General features: G+C 39.9%; 1 protein-coding gene across 1 annotated transcript in view; it reads left to right on the top strand.

The window, feature by feature from the left end:
* The window catches only part of trip12 (thyroid hormone receptor interactor 12), a 95,680-nt gene that overhangs the window by 57,726 nt on the left and 17,099 nt on the right, over window positions 1–20,855 (top strand). The window contains exons 12-18 of the mRNA XM_048604482.1: window positions 1,300–1,392; window positions 3,187–3,348; window positions 5,325–5,393; window positions 10,515–10,680; window positions 11,649–11,766; window positions 18,102–18,258; window positions 18,974–19,127. Of these exons, the coding sequence (XP_048460439.1) occupies window positions 1,300–1,392; window positions 3,187–3,348; window positions 5,325–5,393; window positions 10,515–10,680; window positions 11,649–11,766; window positions 18,102–18,258; window positions 18,974–19,127 (919 nt within the window). The remainder of the gene's footprint in view (window positions 1–1,299; window positions 1,393–3,186; window positions 3,349–5,324; window positions 5,394–10,514; window positions 10,681–11,648; window positions 11,767–18,101; window positions 18,259–18,973; window positions 19,128–20,855) is intronic.

The following is a 20,855-nucleotide window of genomic DNA, read 5'->3' as shown; positions in this document are numbered from 1 at the left end:
CCTTTCCTCCAGATGCTGCCTGGCTTGCTGTGTCCTTCCAGCCTCCTATTTGTCCATCTTCGATGGGCCGACTTGTCCTGTCTTATAATCTAAGATTTGGGGCCCTTGTCACTGCCAATAGTTTGCCTGGACTAATGTTTGACATTGTCAGGCCTTATAACGATTATTAATTAGGTCACCCACCTCTTCCAAAGAAAAATGAAGCTTGTTGTCATCTTGGTTTTTAAAATGTCCTAAAATCTCCCTCAGAACTCAGTGTGGAACTGTGTTTAACACTCCATTAAAGCCCCTTAGGATACTATAAATATGCAGCATAAATGCCTGTTTGTATTTATTATCGCTAAACGTTTGAAGAAATATTGAAAATTTAACAAGTAATTATCAGTGTATGGTTATAATTGTTCTATTTAACCTTTGATTGCTTTTAGTTTCTAGTTCTCAAATGTACTTCAAATTTATCCACTGATCGAGTTAGTGAAAAGATATAATTTTTATGATTATATATGGTAGTTGAAAATTTCTTGTTTATCTTTCACTGAATTGTGGTTTTTGAAGATGAAGCCCAGATGTCTTGTCTCCATTGCTTACTCTGACCAAACTCTTACCATGTTGAAAGCATACTATTTATGGTTCCTTTTGGTTTTCTCTTAGTTGTTCGTGCATCACCTTCAATTTGCCTGCGTTATTGACCTTAATCACTAACATTGACAGGTGTCTCCGTCCATACCTGCAGTCTAAATCCTGTTTTAGTAGAGTACAATTTACTTAAACTCATATAGCCTTGGGGTCTAATATTTTGGGTGAAGAGGAATCTACTTTCACTAGAGTGAATTGTAAAGCCCTCATTTAAATTTGCAATTTGCAAAAGAAATACTTGGGAAAACCTGCTGGGATCAGTACATAAATATTTGACTAATATTTTGGTAGCAGATTTACAGGGGTCTCCAACTTGAGTGCCTGATTTATAAATGCTCATATTCATGAGTGAGATCCCATATTACTATCAATTTTAAGGATCCAACATATGAATGTTTGTTTACTTTGCTATGGATATTTTATACAGTACAGTATTACGTTCTATCTTGCATACCAATGGACTTGTGAACATACCTGAGTGGAAACTGTTTGTAACTTGGGGATCTCCTGTGTTTAGTTTGTATGGTTGTGGTCAGTGGTTTTTAAAGACTAATACAGAAAATGTCATATTATACCTTACCCTAATGTACTTTTGGTTTTGGACCTGTCATGTCTTCAGCATTGACCTTCATGTATACATATTAATTCCATGTTTGTTTCTAGCTGCAAGTCATTCAGTGCATCGACGTTGCTGAGCAAGCTTTGACTGCTCTGGAAATGTTATCACGGAGGCATAGTAAAGCCATTTTACAAGCTGTAAGTGCTACCATAGAAATCTCCGTTTGTGGATTAAGAAACATGTTTCTAATCCTTGAAAATTCATATATTACCCATCTCTTTTATCCCAAACTGCTGTAATGCAGGTCAGGATACAAACGTAAAGCAGCAGCTCTAACTGGTCACAATGTTTACAGCACAGGAGGAGGCCAGCCAGTCTGTTTTGTTTGTGTGCAGGGTCTCTGAAGTAACAATTCACTTAGTGCCATCCACTTTCTCTACAGACACTGTACATTCTTCCCTTTTCAGATAATCCAGTTCTCTCTCGAATGCCACGATATAGCCTGCCTCTGCTACGCTTTAAGGCAGTACATTCCAGATCCTAAATACTTGCTCTTTTTATGAAGAGCTTTCTTCATTTCATATTGCTGTTGCCCATTAACTCAAATTTATGGCCACTGGGTTTTAATTTTCCTACGATTCTTCTTTAATTCTTGTAACAGTTTCTTTCTTCTTTCTCTTCTGTGCCAACCCGTTTGTTTGTGAATACCTCAATTAAATTTCCTCTTGACCTTTTGTCTCCTGCATGAAAGAATCCAAAACTTTTTTCTCCAACCTCTTGACAGAGTCCTTCACAGACCTTGTTTTTTTTCTGTACCCTCAATGAAGCCTTTGCACCTTTCCTAATTTGCGTGAAATCACATCTTCCCCACCCCCGCCAACCAAAAAAGAAGCCTTCTAAAATTCTAATTCTGCAGTATCCTTTACACAGTATCCATCCAAAACAATGGCACACATATACATAGGACTCAATGTCACAATTGTGAGCAGGGCACACCAAGACATAAAGCATTTGTACCAAATAGTACGCCTACAAGTCTAGCTGACTCATAGCTGCGGTTTTTTATACCTGCAATGAGGATTGATTTGAAGAAGTTCCTAAGGGTAGCAGTACAAGTAGATATGGTTATAAAGAAAGCATATGGAATGCTTTCCTTCATTGGCAGAGGTATTCTTCAACTTAATGGCTGTCTGAGTTATGAGTTGTAGCCAGGACTTTCCTTTATCTACCCTCCTTTTTTGTATAAAACTTTTGGGTATTTTTGCTGCAGTGCCTTGTACGGCGTACTGAATAGTTAAAGGAAACTTCAATGAAGAGAGCAAAACTGCTGAGCCTTTTCTGGATCTCTTTGCACTAGAAGATAGCACAGGTGAATGTGTGCATGGAGAGCTTGTGGAGAACAGAAGGATTTAGTATTCTAGGCAATTGGGACCAATTCTTTTGAAGATGGGACCCCCCAACCCAAGCTTGATTGAGTTGTATTTCAACAGGGCTGAAACCAGTATTGTGGCACGGGCGTTTGCTAGTGTAGTGGAGATTTTAATGATATTTGGCAGGGAAATGGAGTCCTGAGCATGGATTCAAGAGGGCAAGAAGCAAAGCTAGAAATCGAAAGCAGAAAATTAGTGAGGAAGGCAAGGAAAATAAAGGCTGGAAAACAAACAGTAGAGGAATTTAGCACTGATTGCACCGATCAGTGCAATGAGTCCAATGAACGAGGCAGATAATCTGACGGTACAGATTTTGAAATATGTATGGATACACTGAATCTAGTTTTATCCACTGTTCTCTTCACTTCAAGAACTTTCATGTACTCTGCAAATTGTTTTCAATCTTAAATGATGTTCAAGAAAGAGGTTTGAATTTTATTTTGTATATTTGTGTAGAAAATTAACTTGTTAAAAATGATGGTGTGTAGTTTTAGGCTTTGCTTACAACTTCCCCTTTCTCCTCCAATATGATGCTAATAACATCTTTCCTTAACCTTTAAGGGAGGATTGGCTGACTGCTTGCTCTACCTGGAGTTCTTCAGCATCAATGCTCAGCGAAATGCCCTGGCAATAGCAGCAAATTGCTGCCAAAGTATTACTCCTGATGAATTTCATTTTGTCGCTGATTCATTGCCCTTGTTAACCCAGAGGCTGACCCATCAGGTACTGAAGGCAAATTTTCCTTCGATGACTGACCATATACATGTTAGTTCTGAATATTTTTCACAATTTACATTAAGTGCCAAAATGTATATGTCCAGAACATGGGTTATGGTGGAGTTCATAATAGCTATGTTTATTGTTTGGCTTTGACTGGTTGCTTCTGTGGTGAAGCTGCCACAGTTAATGTCACACCAGCATAACCCTGCTGGAGTACGTTAGATTAGGACCTTTATTGACTGTGTTTTAAGTTGTGCTGCCAGAAAATTAGAGCCACACTCTGCATTGATATTGTTTTCACTTCAGGAAGACTAGCTGAATGTGACAAGTTTAAAATAGGAAAGTAGCTCAGTTAAGCCTTTATCCCAAAATTTAGGTTACAGTGGATTTGTGTTTTTGTCTTGAAACAGCATGAGTTACAGGATTCTGATCACTGTACAGAAAATTTCATTGACTATTTGCTACACACTTCTGATTGGCCAACTTGGATTGAGTCTGCAAAATCTACTGTTGTTGTTTGTTTCATTTTCCTAAATGTCAGCTAAAACAAAATCAAAAATTCAGGTATTTTGAGTGTTTTCCTGTGATTTTTTCTACTGAATGAATGTTTAATGGGTACCTTGTTGTATTAGTCTTCAATTCCCAGCATTTCTAACCTGCAGTTCATGTTTTAAAATATCGAGCAGGGCCAAGATCTTCATTGTGGCCAGCCTTGACAAATCGGAATTGTGTATTCTGGTGGCTGCCAAGTGTGTGACTCGTCAAAAATCTTGGAGCCACTGAAACCATTTTTGATACCTATACTTTATTCACATTTGTGAATGCTGTTTATACCCATTTGATTTAATAGGAAACCTTTTAAGTCTTGGAAGTTCCTTTTTTTTTGTTTTTTGTCGATAATTATTCAACTTCCATTAGGTGGCAAAACAAACTAGTTGTGGAAGAGTGATTTTGATGGAGCTTGAATAAATTTTAGACACAGTGTACATTTAGACATTGAGTTATTGGACTTTTAATTAGCCTTTACTGGCTAATTCTAAAAACAGCAAATGTTGGAAAATCTTACCAGATCAAGCAGGTGGAGAGAAACATGCTTAATGTTTTAGATCGAGTAAAGTCACACTCAAACAAATATCCCAGAATCTTTAAATGACTACAGTATGTGTGTCTTTGATCCTTTCCCTTCCACTTCTGACTGCAGCAACTCTCAAAGCCAGAACTCTACTCTGCTGACCACATGATAAATTACTTTTTGATATTTATTTCTAGGGAAACCTGTAAATGATCTCCAAATGGCTGCCTTTCTCAGCAGCATGAAACACATGAGCCATGCATCTAGATGTAAATCCTGATCAGTTATTTTTGACAGTCCAACTCCAACATCTTGCCATTAATTGAACAGTTTAAAGCAGAGCTCATTACAACCTGTTTCTTGATGCTTTTCCTGGACTTGGAGATTCTCAATTGTTAATTTTAGCATACAGGCTACTACCATTGTTTTCAAGCATAAATACTTTGCTCATTTGTTCCAACAAAACTCCTTTAGTCGTCCTTCTAATCTTTAGAAATTAAACCATCCAAAGTTTCTATTGGGCAGCCTTCAGAATAGGTCATATGACCCATCTCACTTTGCTCTCAAACAGTGCCAGAACAGAATAGTCATGTAAACCCCATTGTTGCAATTCAATGAATGAAATATGAAAGCAAATCTACTGCATACCTGGTGACTTTACTTTCTCCTGCATTGTTACCATTCAAAAGAAATCAGGAAGGAGAATAGGCAGAAGAACATGAAATGTTTTGTCTGATTTTCTTTGAATTGAATTAGCTATTTCTCCAAGTTTGATTCTCTTTTTTTTCCCCTAAATGATGTGCATGAAAGAATTTTGATGTATTAATCATACTAAATCCTATTCAATAATTTTATGGTTGTAGCTGAAAATTATTAACTTGTGGCTTGGTTTTTTGTTTCTGGTTAGGACAAGAAATCGGTCGAAAGTACTTGTCTGTGTTTTGCTCGGCTGGTGGATAACTTCCAACATGAAGAAGTAAGACATTTTATGAGACATTTTACTGAGGACATTTCCAGCTTATTGGGCTTTGTGAAGTTGTCAAGTCGAAGTTTCTTCAGCTTCAGTTTGGGAAAATTGTGCAGAATTGTTGCGTGTGCTTGATTTGCAAAGCACTTTCGTGTTCACTTCTAAACTTAGTTTTGGCACCTGAACTCCATCTTACGTTATTCAATAGAATTGTGAAATACAAGCCTCACTGATTAACCTAATGTTTTGTTGTTCGAAAGAGCCTGGGTTGGATCATTTTTAATGATTAAGAGCACCTTTAATGAGACACAATTTGTCCATGCTTATCTAAAAGTCAGTTGAATTTTATTTTTAAACCCATTCTGTAATTTTTCTTAAGTAATCAATTAAGTGATCTTGACAACACTTCTGCCCACTCTGGAGATGTAGATGCTTCTTGCCATATCAGTATTTCTACCAATCCGTTCTCAGACTTGTGCAAATTTGAATAGATCAACCTGCCAGTGTCTGATATGGCAGAGTTGTCTCCGTTCAAGATCTAATGTTCGGGGAAACTGGTTTGGGAAATGTGTTTTACAGGGACTTTTGTACATTGTTTTAAATATCTTATAGCCCTGCCATCTGGAATGCATTTCTGTCCAGCCATCAGTTAGGTTTCATGATAATTATGATCCATATGATGGGAATTGAGGGAAAATTGATTACGACTTTTTAATGCTATTAAAAAGTAATGTCTTGAGAATTTTGGCTGTGCAACCGCAGAGGAATTTTGCCGAAGATCGGTGTTCTTTATTCCATCTTGCAATGGTATTTGTCATTAAAAGCAATGACCCTGGATTACCCTTATCCTACATTCTCTCTGACATTCCTACTCATTTTGCCCTTTGGGGGGGCTAGACTTACCAACTGTTTCTTCCAGCTCATTCTTGCCATTGCTAACCCTGTGGACCCAATTTGTCTCCCTTCAGAATGTCTGCTCAGATGTGAATTACATCCTTGACAGTTGTGTTTTCTGCGGATTATTGTGCCAATATTATGGTGTTAACAGAAATACAGCTGAGGTTGATGACACCATTTTTGTATTAGTGAAGCGTCCCCGCCTGGCTACATCTTCCAGCAGATACTCCGTCATGACCAGCCCAGTTGCAGTGTGCGCTTACCCCAGGATCACACTTTTTGGACTGACTACCCCACTCTTGCATTTTTTAATTCCTCTGAACAGCTCACCATGTTCTATCCCTCTCACCTTTTAAAATCATTTCTCTAACAGCCTCACGTGCAATCAGATTTTTTTAACTGGTATCTTTACTGTTTTCCTCCCTCAGATTATAGTGAAATGCAAGGATTAACCCTCGGTTTGTTTTATTTATTGTGAACCCCATCTCCCATTCTTCCAGCATTGAGTGGGTTAAGAGTTTTTTCTTAGGGAAGGGCATGCTGACAACAGACTTTAATGAGACTTGTGAAAGATGCAAGTTGAGTGCTACTGAGGGGAGCTCATTATTTTTTATTACAAGATTGAGATGGTCTGATAAGCTGTCTCTGCTGCTTCCCTCCTTTCCACAATCTCTCTTCTCTGACTTCTGGATGAGCAGAAATTTTCTCCAGTTAAATAAAGGGAAGATTGAAATTGTAGATTTTATCCTTTGTCCAGACTTCGTTTGCTAGCTGTAGTCTCTGTCCCTCTCCCCATCAGTGGTCTGAAATTTAGCCACTGTTTTCAACTTTGCTCACACCTTACCTTAAGATGAGCTTCTGACCTCCTCATTTGCACCATCCATGAGATCCCTTAATTCCACCTCCTAATGTTGCCCAATTTTGACCCTGTCTCAGCTCAACTACTGAAATCCTCATTCATGGCTTCGTTATCTTTGGATTTGACTATTCCATGTGATCCTAGTTAGTCTCCCATATTCTACCTTTGGTAAACTTGTGCTTTAAAGTTGTGCCTGTGTTTTAACTTGTAGACGATCCTGTTCATCTATCACCCCTGCCATAGAGGTGCATGATCCAAATTACTGGTGTGGCAGTATTGCAAATAAATATCAAACTGAACTGGTTTCCTCTAAATTAGAACATTTTTTTATTCATTCACAGGATATTGGTGTCATTGGCAAGGCCAGCATTTGTTATCCATTCTTAATTGCCTTTGAGAAGGTGGTGATGAGCCACCTTCAGTACAACTGAGTGACTTTCTAGGCCATTTCAGAGAGTAGTTAAGAGTCAATCACATAGCTGTGGGTCTGGAGTCACATACAGACCAGATCGGGTAAGGATGGCTGATTTCCTTCCCTAAAAGACATTAGTGATCTTTGGGTTTTTTTTAAAAATAGCAATATAGTACTTTCATGATCATTGCAGACACCAGCTTTTGTTTCATTACCTGAGTTTAAACTCCCCAGCTACTGTAGCAGAATTTGAACTTGTCTCTCCAAATCATTAGTCTGGTCCTCTGGGCTTGTTATCCAACAAGAGACATTAATTTTTACTGGACCTGTGAAGTCTGCAGAATTTACATATTGCTGCCTGACTTTTGTATTCTATACAATTATTACAAAACTTTAGAATTCCATTTTGTTTCACTTTGCATCATATGAATCTGCATCCCAGATTTCTCTGCTTTTGTCACAGCAAGCCTGTTTCTGTTTAAAGGAAAATTACTGCCTGACAATTTGATCAGAAATTATCAATTTAAATTTATTTTAATTGAATTTCATCTCTCATTTTTAACCTGTTTTCTAATTTTCTCAATATGCCTCTAACTTCCTTCTAATCTCAATTCTGTTTTGATTTTGTCAGGAAATCTTGACACCACTTCCTTTTGGTCCATGTAGAAATCAGTATACAGCAAATTGTAGTTGGTCCAGAAGTGAACTGTTTGCCCCATCACGATCTATCTTGCAACCATCTCAAAAAAAAAAATTGCCCTTGACTCCTATCCTTTGATATGTTCATAAATTAATCATACGACAGTAGTTAATCAGATACATTGAACTGTCTTACTTTGAGTGATATATTTTTTGATATTTTGATAAAGGTGTTAGAATGTTTAGTTTTATTGTGCATATTTGTCTGTGCATCGTGCACAAGTGATAAATAACAGCCACGTTCATCAGTGATTCACTTCAACCCAATTGATTGTTAAACAAGATCTGAAGTGACAAACCAATATTTCAGAGATAAAAACAGAAATTGCTGGCACAACGCAGCAGGTCTGGCAGCATCAGTGCTAAGAAAGCAGACTTATCATTGAGTCCAGTGACTCTTCATTAGAAAAGCCCTAATGAAGAGACACTGACTCAAAACATAATGCTGCTTTCCCCCCTCGCAGATGTTGCCAGACCTGCTGAGTTTCGCCAGCAAATTCTGTTACTGTTTTAAATTTACAGCATTTCAGAGATTTGGCTTTTTTCAATAATTTCATAATAAATAAATTGACCTTGGACTGTGAGTGGCAATTATACAATTGCAACTGATTTATTCAAGAACTGAGCCAAATAGATCTAATGTAGTTAAGGTCAGAAATCATACGACACCAGGTTATAGTCTGACAGCTTTATTTGAAATCACAAGCTTTTGGAGTGCTGCCCCTCTGTTAGATCACAAATAAACCTGTTGGACTATAACCTGGTGTAGACTTCTTACCTTGTCCACCCCAGTCCAACACTGACACCTCCACATAATGTAGCCGTGTCACAGATTGTTTAGGAAACGTTACTCACTGCAGCTCCTTCCAAGTTATTACTTGTTCTTTTTTTAGATTGTAACTTAATCTAACTTGTATGCTTATTCATGGGTCATGGATGTCTCTGTGAAGGTGAGCACCTTATTGAACACTGCTGAGTGGGTTGTTTGGGCGTGTCAGAGGACGTTTGAGATTTTTCTTATCCTATCACTGGCTGGGCCAGGTAAAGATGGCAGTTTCCTTCCCGATAGGACATTAATAAACCAGATCGGTTTTTCTGACAATTGACAATGGTTTCATAGAATCGTAGAATCCCTACAGTGTGGAAACAGGCCCTTTGGCCCAACAAGTCCACACTGAACCTCAGAGCATCCCACCCAGATCCATCCCCATATAACCCACCTAATCTACACATCCCTGAATACTACAAGCAATTTAGCATGGCCAATCCACCTAACCTGCACATCTTTGGACTGTGGGAGGAAACCCACGTGCAGACAGGGGGGAATGTGCAAACTCCACACGGACAGTCGCCCGAGGGTGGAATCGAACCCGGGTCCCTGGCGCTGTGAGGCAGCAGTGCTAACCACCGTGCCGCCCCACATGCTCATCTTTCGATTTATTCTTTTTATTATTAAATTCAAATTTCACCATCTGCCATGGCAGGATTCAAACCCAGCTTCCCAGAATCTTACCCGAGTCTCTGGATTAACAGTCCAGTGATAATATTGTGAGGCTGTCGCCTCGTTGCTGTGGATCATTGTATGTAGGCCAGGCTGGGTATGAATGTCAGATGCCCTTTCCACAGGGCATTGCTGAACCAGATGAGCTGTAATAACAGTTGTGTAGTTCGGGCACCATTCCTGATTGTACTCCAGAATTTACTTAATTGCTTTTATTTAATTGTTCATTGAATTAGTTGAATTTACTATCTCCAACTTCTGTTTTGGATTTGAACTCCTGTCTCATATCATTAGTCCAGGCCTCTGTGTTACCTAATTCCTCTAATCTTTCATCAGAACGTGATTCTTGAAAATACGTGAAGAACATCTGGACCTTGAATCCAGTGTTTGGATATTTCCAGATTTAAAAATTTACTTACAGATTTTCATAGTTTTATCTCCTAGGTAGGCAAGAAATAAATTGGAAACTGTAGAGACTTGAAGAGAAGGAAAGATAGTGTGTTCATAAATCAATTTATAAAGTTTACTTGAGCTGCATTTTGTAGAAAGTTTATTTCTATTTATTATGAACATTGAAAGATGAAAATATGGAAAATGCAAATTGCTAATAGCTAAAGTGCTTCCACTTGTACATTATGCAAGTTGGTATCCTCCCATGGGCGGGAGTGCTATGATACTAGGTCGTAAAAGTGTTTGGTCATCATATGTTTGTGTGCTGCAGATCAGTTTTGTGCGAAACTTAATCTTTATTTTTATTAATAGAACTTGTTGCAGCAGGTGGCATCCCGTGATTTGTTGACTAACATACAGCAACTTCTGGTGGTGACTCCCCCAATTCTCAGCTCTGGTATGTTTATCATGGTGGTCCGGATGTTCTCACTGATGTGTTCGAACTGTCCTACTCTGGCTGTGCAGCTTATGAAGCAAAGTGAGTATTTTGCAGATCTAGTTGGAGTTAATCATCATTTAATTTGTCTGTTTCGAAAACACAACAGATTGTGGTCAATGTCTTGAGTTTAGCGGAGTTGAGAGCAATTTGCTGTATTACGATAAATCAATTGACAATGTTGGTAGAATGTCTTTAGTTGTACAATTTATTTTCTCAACGTTTTACTGCAAAACCACTCAGTCGTTATCTTAAACTGGTGATGGTAATTCTTCAAACTATCATTTGGGTACTCTCATTTTATAAATAATTGCTTGGTAGCACAGAACTTAAACATTTGATAAGAAAAGACAAATTGAAGCTTTTCATTTTGCATTCATCACAACTGATGCAAGAACCCCAACTTAATAAGGGAACAGCAATTCATATAGCCTCAGAAGAGGGTGCTGATTGGTTGCAACACGGTGGGCATGAAGGTGCGACTGGAACTGTTTATCAGTCTTAGCTGAAAAAAACCCAACCAGGGAGCTAGACTCTGTCCAGAACATGGCCACAGAGAACGCAACAAGAATTATCAGTCTTCATGATCCTTCTCAATTTAGAAAAAAGGTTGCTATGTATAGGCAAATTATTTGCAAAGAACAGGGTTCTGTGCATTAAAAATGTAGCTTCTAGCACATGCAAGTCAATTGAACTGTGAGCTTAACTGGTAATCTTAAATTAGTTTTCAGTGCAATTCTTAGCAGTCAGGATGAGTAAGTAAATGTTGTCTGGGAGCAAAATGACTTCAAATGTTGAACACAGGTATTTTTAGGATGTGTAAACACAGGCTATTACTAGGTAATAGTTTGATTTCTTAATGAGGCTTGATGTTAAAAGCCCTGATCTCAGACCTGTGCACTTGTGGTTAGTTGATTCAACCCAGAGCAGAAGAAATCCTGTGGTAGATAGTGTTCCAAGAGGTATAGATCCAGGTAATATCTGGTTGTAATTTCTTTCTTCTTTTATAGATATTGCGGAAACTCTTCGTTTTTTACTTTGCGGAGCCTCAAGTGGGGGCTGCCAAGAACAAATCGATCTTGTACCAAGAAGTCCGCAAGAACTTTATGAGCTTACTTCCCTGATTTGGTGAGTTATTTTGCATAATTTGTTGAAATGTTCTGATTTTGATCTGTGCACCTGTCAACGTCAGTATACTCCTTTTGTTGTCTTAACAATGGGTTGAAGAATTTTCTGCAGCTTAACACTCATTCCACTGAGTAGCATTAACGTAAAATTCAAAGAAAAAAATGGGATAAATGTGACCTCTCCCAAAAGGGTGAATACTCTTTTTTTGCCCTGTAATTCTGGCAAAAAATTATAAGCTTTAGGCTCAAATGTCTGCAGCACAGAAGAAGGCCACTTACCCCATCATGTCTGCACTGATTAACAAAGCTCAGACGACACTAATTCTGTTTTCTAACTCTTGGCCCATGTCCCTGGAAGGATATGACAGTTGTGATGGAACTGTGCCTTTTGAGAGATGTATTCTGTGCTGTTTCTCTTTGAGAGGTGTTGTCACAGTGGTGATGACATGTCTGCTTCAGAAACAATTGGTAAATCACTTTCAGCTCCCTAAGTGCTTTGTTAAGACCAAATAAGCATGAGGGGTTGGAGTCAGGCTCACACGGACCCAGGGTTTTGGTTTTGCTTTCAGCAGGGGTTTGAAGCTGGCTGTTGAAGCTCATAGATACAGCTCTTTCTCTGCTGCAGCAAGAATAACAGGATATGATTCAAATGGAGAAAGAGATCTGCACTGCTGTCTGACCCAGCAGTGAATATGCACAGCTACTACCTTTGCTGTTTAATTTCAAGTATCTCTAGACCTTGGAGTTCATTCTAAGAAAAATAAACAAACCGCAAAATCCACAGCTGACCTTGCAGGAAAGCCTGTGTAGGGGAGCTCACAGCAGGAGAGCAGTTAAGTGGTTAGTTTGAAAGTGTAACCTTGTTTTTGTAAATCATCAATAGTTAGTAGAGTGGGTTCTTTTATTTTTTTTGAGATCTGTCTTATGATTAAACTTTGAAAATATAAAAACATAGGTACTAAGTTAGCCTGGAGCAGTGTTTTTAGAGCAGTAAGACTGTGCTATTTTTTGAGTCTGTAGATAGTTAAGATGTAAAGGTGGCCTTTAGTAGAGTGATATGCTCTTGTTGGATGTAGGAGATTAGGGAGTGTTTCCACGTTACTGATGATTTATGTCTGCAGGAAGTATGTTTGGTTGCAAATCCTATCGGATTGTTTGGAGCAGCAGTTAGCGGCAATGAGGAATTTACAGGAGCTAGGGGGTGTGATGGATGGTAGTTGCAGGGAGGGAGATGAACCGAAGATACGGTCAAGTAGGTGGATGATCTGCAGGAAAGGTAGAGCAAGGCAGGTAGTGCAGGAGTCTCCTGTGGCTATCCCCATCACAAACAAGTGTGCTGTTTTGGAAAATGTAGGGGCTAATGTACTCTCGGGGAACGTAGCACTCACAGCCAAGTTTCTGGTACTGATGACCGGCTCTAATATAACGAGGGGTCCATCAGGTTCCAAGCGACTGCTTGTGATAGGAGACTCACTAGTCAGAAGCACAGACTGACATTTCTGCAGCCAATTGTGAGACATCAGAATGATATGTTGCCTCTCTGGTGCCAGGATCAAGGATATCTCAAAGGGGAGAGGGACCAGCAGGAAGTCATTTCATTAGGTCCAATGTGTACATAGGAAAAGAAAAGGATGAGATTCTGAGGAGAGAATATAAGATAGGCAAGAATTTAGAAAGGAGGTCCTTGAGCATAGTAATATCTGGATTACTCCCAGTGCCACAAGCTAGTGAGGGTAGAAATAGTAGGATAGAGCCGATTAGTGCTTGGCCAAGGAGCTGATGCAGGGGAGAAGGATTCACACTTTTGGATCATCAGAATCTCTTGTGGGATAGATGTGATCTGTATAAGAAGGACGGATTGCATCTGAATTGGAAGGGGACTGATATACTGGTGGGAGGATTTAAAGTAGTGTTGGTGTGGGTGGGGATGGGTTGGGGGGGAGTGGTTTGGTTGGCTGGTGGGACCCAGGGAAATAATGAGGAAAGAGATCGATCTGAGACTGGTATAGTTGGGAAAAATGAATCAGTCAGATAGTCAAGAACAAAGCAGAGAATGAGGTAGGAGTGATCAGCTAAAGTGCATTTATTTCAATGCAAGAGGCCTAATAGGTAAGGCAGATGAACTTAGGGCATGGTTGGCAACATGGGACTGGGACATCACAGCAATTACAGAGATGTAGCTCAGGGATGGACAGGACTGGCAGCTTAATGTTCCAAGGTGTAGATCCTATAGGAAGGATACAAAGGGGGCAAGAAAGGAGGGGGAGTGGTGTTTTTGTTTACGGATAACATTACGGATATACTTGGGAGGATCATTCCTGGGATACGTACAGGGAAGTTATTTGGGTGGAACTGAAGAAAGTGATGATCACCTTACTGGGATTGTACTACAGGCCCCAACAGTCAGCAGGAAATTGAGAAACAAATTTGTAAGGAGATCTAAATAAAAACCAAAAGAACTGCAGATGCTGTAAATCAGGAACAAAAACAAAGTTGCTGGAAAAGCTCAGCATGTCTAGCAACATCTGTGGAGGAGAAAACAGAGTTAACGTTTCGGGTCTGGTTCTGAGGAACGGTCACCAGACCCGAAACGTTAACTCTGTTTTCTCCTCCACATATGCTGCCAGACCTGCTGAGCTTCTCCAGCCACTTTGTTTTTGTTGTTGTAAGGAGATCTGTTATCTGTAAGAATCATAGGGTGGTAACGGTAGGGGATTTTAACTTTCCAGACATAGACTGGGGCTGCCATAGTGTTAAGGGTTTGGATGGATAGGAATTTTCTTATTCGATATGTGAATATTCTTATGAGAGAAGGTGCAAAACTTGACCTACTGTTGGGAAGTAAGGTAGGGCAAGTAACTGAGGTGTCAGTGGGGAAGCACTTTGGGGCCAGTGACCATAATTCTATTAGTTTTTAAAATAGAGATGGAAAAGGATAGACTGGATCTAAAAGTTGAAGTTCTAAATTGGAGGAGGGCCAATTTTGAAGGTATTAGGCAAGAACTTTCATATTTTTAGAATGAAAACAAAAGCTGCTGGAAGAGCTCAGCAGGTCTGGTGGCATCAGTGAAGAAGAAAAAAAAATCACTGTTAGCGTTTCTTGTCCAGTGATGATGATTTCGGAACAGAAGGAAGGGTCACTGGACCCAAAGAGTTAACTCTGAATTTTTTTTCTAGAGAGATTGAGGTTTTGGTCAAGAAAAAGGAGAAAGCATGTGTCAGGTATAGACAGAAGACATCGAGTGAATCCCTAGAAGAGTGTAAAGGCAAGTAGGCGTATACTTAGGAGGGAAATCAGGAGGGCAAAAAGGTGACATGAGAAAGCTTTGGCAAATAGGGTTAAGGAGAATCCAAAGCGATTCTACAAATACATTAAGGACAAAGGGAGAGAATAGGGCTCCTTAAAAATCAGCAAGGCCACACCTGTGTGTGGAACAGCCGGAGATGTGGGAGATACTAAACCAGTATGTTGCATCAGAGTTTACAGTAGAGAAGGAAATGGAAGATAGAGAACATAGAGAAATAAATAGTGACATCTTGAAAAATGTCCATATTACCGAGGAGGTGCTGCTGAACGTCTTAAGATTCATAAAGGTGGATAAATCTCCGGGACCTGATCAGGTGTACCCTAGAACTCTGGGAAGCGAGGGAAGTGATTGCTGGGCCTCTAGCTGAGATATTTGTATCATCGATAGCCACAGGTGAGGTGCCAGAAGATTGGAGGATGGCTAATGTGGTACCACTATTTAAGAAGGGTGGTAAGGAAACGCCAGGGAACTATAGACCAGTGACCCTGACATCGATGGTGGGCAAGTTGTTGGAGGCAATCTGAGGGACAGGATTTACATGTATTTGGGAAGGCAAGGACTGATTAGGGACAGTCAGCATGTCATTGTGCATGGGAAATCGTGTCTTACTAACTTGATTCAGTTTTTTAAATTAACAAAGAGGATTGCTGAGGGCAGAGTGGTGGATGTGATCTATATAGACTTCAGTAAGGCATTTGACAAGTTCCTCATTGTAGACTGGTTAGCAAGGTTAGATCACACCGAATACAGGAAGAACTGGCTCGAAGGTAGAAGACAGAAGGTTGAGGTGGAGAGTTGCTTTTCAGACTGGAGACCTGTGACCACTGGTGTACCACAAGGATCAGTGCTGGGCTCACTGCTTTTTCGTCACTTGTACAAATGATTTGGATATGAACCTAGGAGGTTTTAAAATACTTTAAAAGGGATCTAAGAGGCAAATGCGTCATGTGGATGGTGATCCATGTATGGAATGAGCTGCCAGAGAAAGTGGTGGAGGTTGGTACAATTACAAGATTTAATCGGCATCTGGATGGGTATATGAATAGGAAGGGTTTATAGGGATATGGGCCAAATACTGGCAAATGGGGCTAGGTTTATTTAGGATATCTGGTTGGCATGGACGAGTTGGACTGAAGGGTCTGTTTCTGTGCTGTATATTTCTATGATTACAAGCAGGAGTTCTCTCTCTGCTGCTGGATCATCTTTGTGTTCCTGTCTCCTGGACTGGAGAGGAAATCAGGTGAGGAAAATCTGTTTTGCTGAATTTGCTTTCGCCAAGGGTGTGTTTATGGGATTATCCGTATTGGAACAATTGGTGATTAGTGGTTAAATAATTAAAAGTATTTCAATAGTTAAAGTTTTATGTTTTTATTTTAACTGTGTTGTAAGAATAAAGTGTGGTTTGCTTAAACACAGTGGACTGCTGAAATCACATCTGGACCACTGCCTTGCACTTGTCTTGAAACAAAATATAAGCTTAGAGGCTAAGCTATCTCCTTGATATGTTTTGAGAGGTTTTGGTTTGGTCCATAACACAATACAAGTGAATATTTTAAATACTGCTCAAATGTTACGGGAGTTTCTGACTTGACCGCTGTTTCAGGTAGTGGTTTCCAGTCTCTCGGCACCCTCTGGGTGAAAGAAGTTCTCCTTTGCTCCCCTCTTACCCTTGTACCACCAACCCCAAATCTCTTCCCCATAGTTAACGACTCTAATGGAAAAAATACCTTTTGTATGAACTTTTGCTGTGCCCCTCAATCTTGTATACCTCTATCAGGTCTCTTTTTGACATTTACTGCTCCAAGGAAAACAGCCTCAGTCTATCCAATCTTTCATTGTGGCTCAGGTTCTCAAGTCCAGGCAGCATCCTGGTAAATCCCCTCTGTGCACTTTCCTGTGCAGTGATGTCTTTCCAATCATGTGGTGACCAGAGATGCGCACACAGCACTCATGGCCTAATCAGTGTTTTATGCAGTTCCAGATAACACTTCTGCTCATGCTGCCTTTAATAAAGGCAAGTATCCGATTAATCACATTATCTACCAGCCCTGCACCACAAGGTCCTTCTGACTTTCGGTATTTTCAGGATTCTACCATTCTACCTTGCCTTGTTAGCCCTCCTCAAGTGCATTACCTTAGTTTTTTCCAGGTTGAATTCCATTTGCCACTGCTGTGCCCACCTGACCAGTCCCCTGTCTATAATCTTGAATAACAATTCTGAATAATAATTCTTTATTTGGCAGGAAAATTTGGAATTCACAATTGGCCTCCTTTTCTGATTAATCAGGTTTTATCTGTTGCAGTCAGAGATAGTAGGAACTGCAGATGCTGGAGAATCTGAGACAACAAGGTGCAGGGCTGGATGAACACAGCAGGCCGAGCAGAGAGGCTGACGTTTCGGGCCTAGACCCTTCATCAGAAAAGGGGGAGGGGAAGAGGGTTCCGAAATAAATAGGGAGAGAGTGGGAGGCGGATAGAAGAGGGATAGAGGAGAGGATAGGTGGAGAGGAAACAAACAGGTTGAAGAGGCGGGGATGGAGCCAGTAAAGGTGAGTGTAGGTGGGGAGTTAGGAAGGGGATAGGTCAGTCCAGGGAGGACGGACAGGTCAAGGGGGCGGGATGAGGTTGGTCGGTAGGAGATGGAGGTGCGGCTTGAGGTGGGAGGAAGAACAGGTTAGGGAGGCGGGGATGAGCTGGACTGGTTTTGGGATGCGGTAGGGGGAGGGGAGATTTTGAAGCTTGTGAAGTCCACACTGATACCATTGGGCTGCAGGGTTCCCAAGCGGAATATGAGTTGCTGTTCCTGCAACCTTCGGGTGGCATCGTTGTGGCACTGCAGGAGGCCCAGGATGGACATGTCATCTGAGGAATGGGAGGGGAAGTTGAAATGGTTCGTGACTGGGAGAGTGAGTTTGTGATTTTCCTTGTCTTAAGTTGGCTATAGAATGCAATGATTCCAGTACCTGGTGTTAATAATTAAAATGATCATACACCATGGTAAAATCTGCTTCATGTTTTTCTTTTGCAGTGAATTAATGCCATGTCTACCCAAAGAAGGAATTTTTGCTGTTGATACCATGTTAAAGAAGGGAAGTGCTCAAAATACAGATGGTGCAATATGGCAGTGGCGTGATGACCGGGGTCTCTGGCATCCGTACAACCGAATCGATAGTCGCATAATCGAGGTATAATATCTTAGACTATGAAAGATTTATGTAGAGGGTGGGCTAAGCATGGGAAATGAGCTCCATTTTTGTCTTAACTTCATAGCAAGTGAACTTGATTATTACTGGACTAGTAAATCTAAGGTATTTCTTCAGATGCTACACAAAATAAGTGAGGCAGTTAGCACTCTCGATTTTAAGGGCAACTTGAACAACCTGTCTGAAAGTTAATGAGTGTACAGTCTCATTCCTTTACATTATTTTTACAAATCTCTAATAAATATTAAGAAATATTAATTATGTCCCAAATCTTACGCCTCATTAGCAAGAACTTTTTACATGAATTTGTGCTGACGCATGAAAGCTAACAGTCTCTGAATTGTAAATGACTTTTGCGATCTGCAATAGTACTGTGTTCTGCCATGTACCACTTAGATCTGTTAAAGTTTCATAATTTAGTTTATCATGGTGCACATCCACTCTTGCTGCCTGTTACTATGTACAATCAAATCAGACTTCAAAAGCTCAGCATATCTTTATATGTGCAGACATGTACTTGATATGTTGTGAGTAGATTTTTGTGCTTACGAGCCAGTGTTCCAAGCTTGGAACTAGTGTCCTGCATATGCTGGTAAATATTAACCAAAAGTGCCCTGGACACACTGGCAAGCAGTCTAATCTTAGGTCTGCAGTAATCTTTTTGTATGCTTTGACGGTCTGTTCACATTGTTCACAGGCAGCCCATCAAGTGGGTGAGGATGAAATAAGCTTGTCAACATTGGGTCGAGTTTATACTATTGACTTTAACTCTATGCAGCAGATCAATGAGGACACTGGAACAGCCCGTGCTATTCAGAGAAAACCCAATCCATTGGCCAACACGAACAATGGTGAGTACTGCCTTCTGAATTAATCCTAAATTTTAAACTTTAAGAGGTGAGCTCAGAAAATCTTGTGTATTCTTATTGATTTTTTTTTTTTTGGTCAGCCTGAAACCTGGAGAGTAGCCAAATTTGCTTTTGTAGACGCATATTTTTTCCTGAAGAAAGAAAAAATTGGATTTCTGCAGTGCCATCATGGCATTAACATTACAAAGAACTTCAAAATTGCTCCATTAGATGTACTGTTGTTAGTGCTGTAATAGAGAAGAAACCCGACAGCCAATTTTGTACACGGCACTGTGGTTGCAGGTCATCTGGTCATCCATTTAATTGAGGAATATACATTGGCTTAAGTTATACCATTGTCCAAGAGTGCTGTGGGATTTTCTTTTGGTTCAACTGTAAGCAGATTGTTTTCACGTCTTGTCCAAAAGAAGCTGAGTGTATTGCATTGGACTGTTGGCCTAGATTTTGTTCAAATCTGTACAATACGTTTTGAATTCATAACCACTGACTCTGAATGAGACTGCCCACACTGAGCCATGGTGGATGACTATAACTGATGGTATATTTTTATTCACTTGGTTTACTTGCTCTAACATTTTATGAGCTTGTTGCAGGCTTATAGTTTCAGAGTTATAGTTTTCTGGCTAATTGAGAAAAATTCATCTCTTGTCCAAGGTTTTCAGGAAAGAGTGGTAATACGAACACTACGTATTAGTGGCTTGTTACTTGGACCGTGTCAATTCCATATAGCAATGTGCCATTAAAAAACTTTGTTTTGTTGCATGGTCATTGCACTCTTTTTTTTGTTGTGTTCTTCAAATTTTGCATTTGATGTCCTTGTGTTGCCCTTTTTAGTGACTTCTTTGGTTGTTGTGGAAAAATTCCAGCATCATTGCCAAGCATTCAGCTGATTTTTAGCTATACGTAATTAACTGAGAATGTCGGATCTATTCATATCTACCTATTTTATGATGTGTGTTTATTTCAGAACAATGCCTGGATTTAAACTGCTTTTTATGGTTGCCTTAAAGCCAAGAGATTTTACTGGGACTAGCAAGAAACTCAGTTTTCATACTGTCTGAACTCAGTAATCTATTTAAACCAATTGCAAGATAGAATTTGTGACAAAAACTACACTTTCCTGATCAAAGCCGATTTCCTCAGGAAAATGCAATGATAATCATGGTGGATAATGATATAGTACAAATTGCACCTGTAAAATCCATCTGTCATTTACAGCAGCAAGATCTCAGGACCTGATTGAGGAATGCCTCCATCTCCGTGGTGTCTGGGATTTGTGCTGTCATACGCAGCAAAAGATCTCAACTCTATGTTTGTGCCTTTAAAAAATGGTTAATTCACATATAGTTGATTTTCGGTAGCATAGCTCCGAATATTTCTTGGCCAGAGTATACAAAAAGAGCCGATGGCTTGTATAATCAGTTCATTCCATACGTGGATAAATACCTGGAATAACGACTAACTGCTGTTGAGAAAAATGCTTAGCATAGCTTGATTGAAACATATCAAAGCAACTTGACACAATTTTGCAAACAGCTAAAAGTGGTATTAAGAAGGAAGAGACTAACACAACTTCTGTCTATCGCAGTTATGATAACTTCTCCAATCAAACAGAAGTAACGGAGATAACAAGGTGTAGAGCTGGATGAACGCAGCAGGCCAAGCAGCATCAGAGGAGCAGGAAAGCTGACGTTTTGGGCCTAGACCCTT

This window comes from Rhincodon typus, chromosome 13 (genome assembly GCF_021869965.1).
Source record: "Rhincodon typus isolate 14 chromosome 13, sRhiTyp1.1, whole genome shotgun sequence".
NCBI classification, from domain to species: domain Eukaryota; kingdom Metazoa; phylum Chordata; class Chondrichthyes; order Orectolobiformes; family Rhincodontidae; genus Rhincodon; species Rhincodon typus.
The sequence above is the reverse complement of the archived record's forward strand: the minus strand, read 5'-3'. Positions and strand labels throughout refer to the sequence as shown.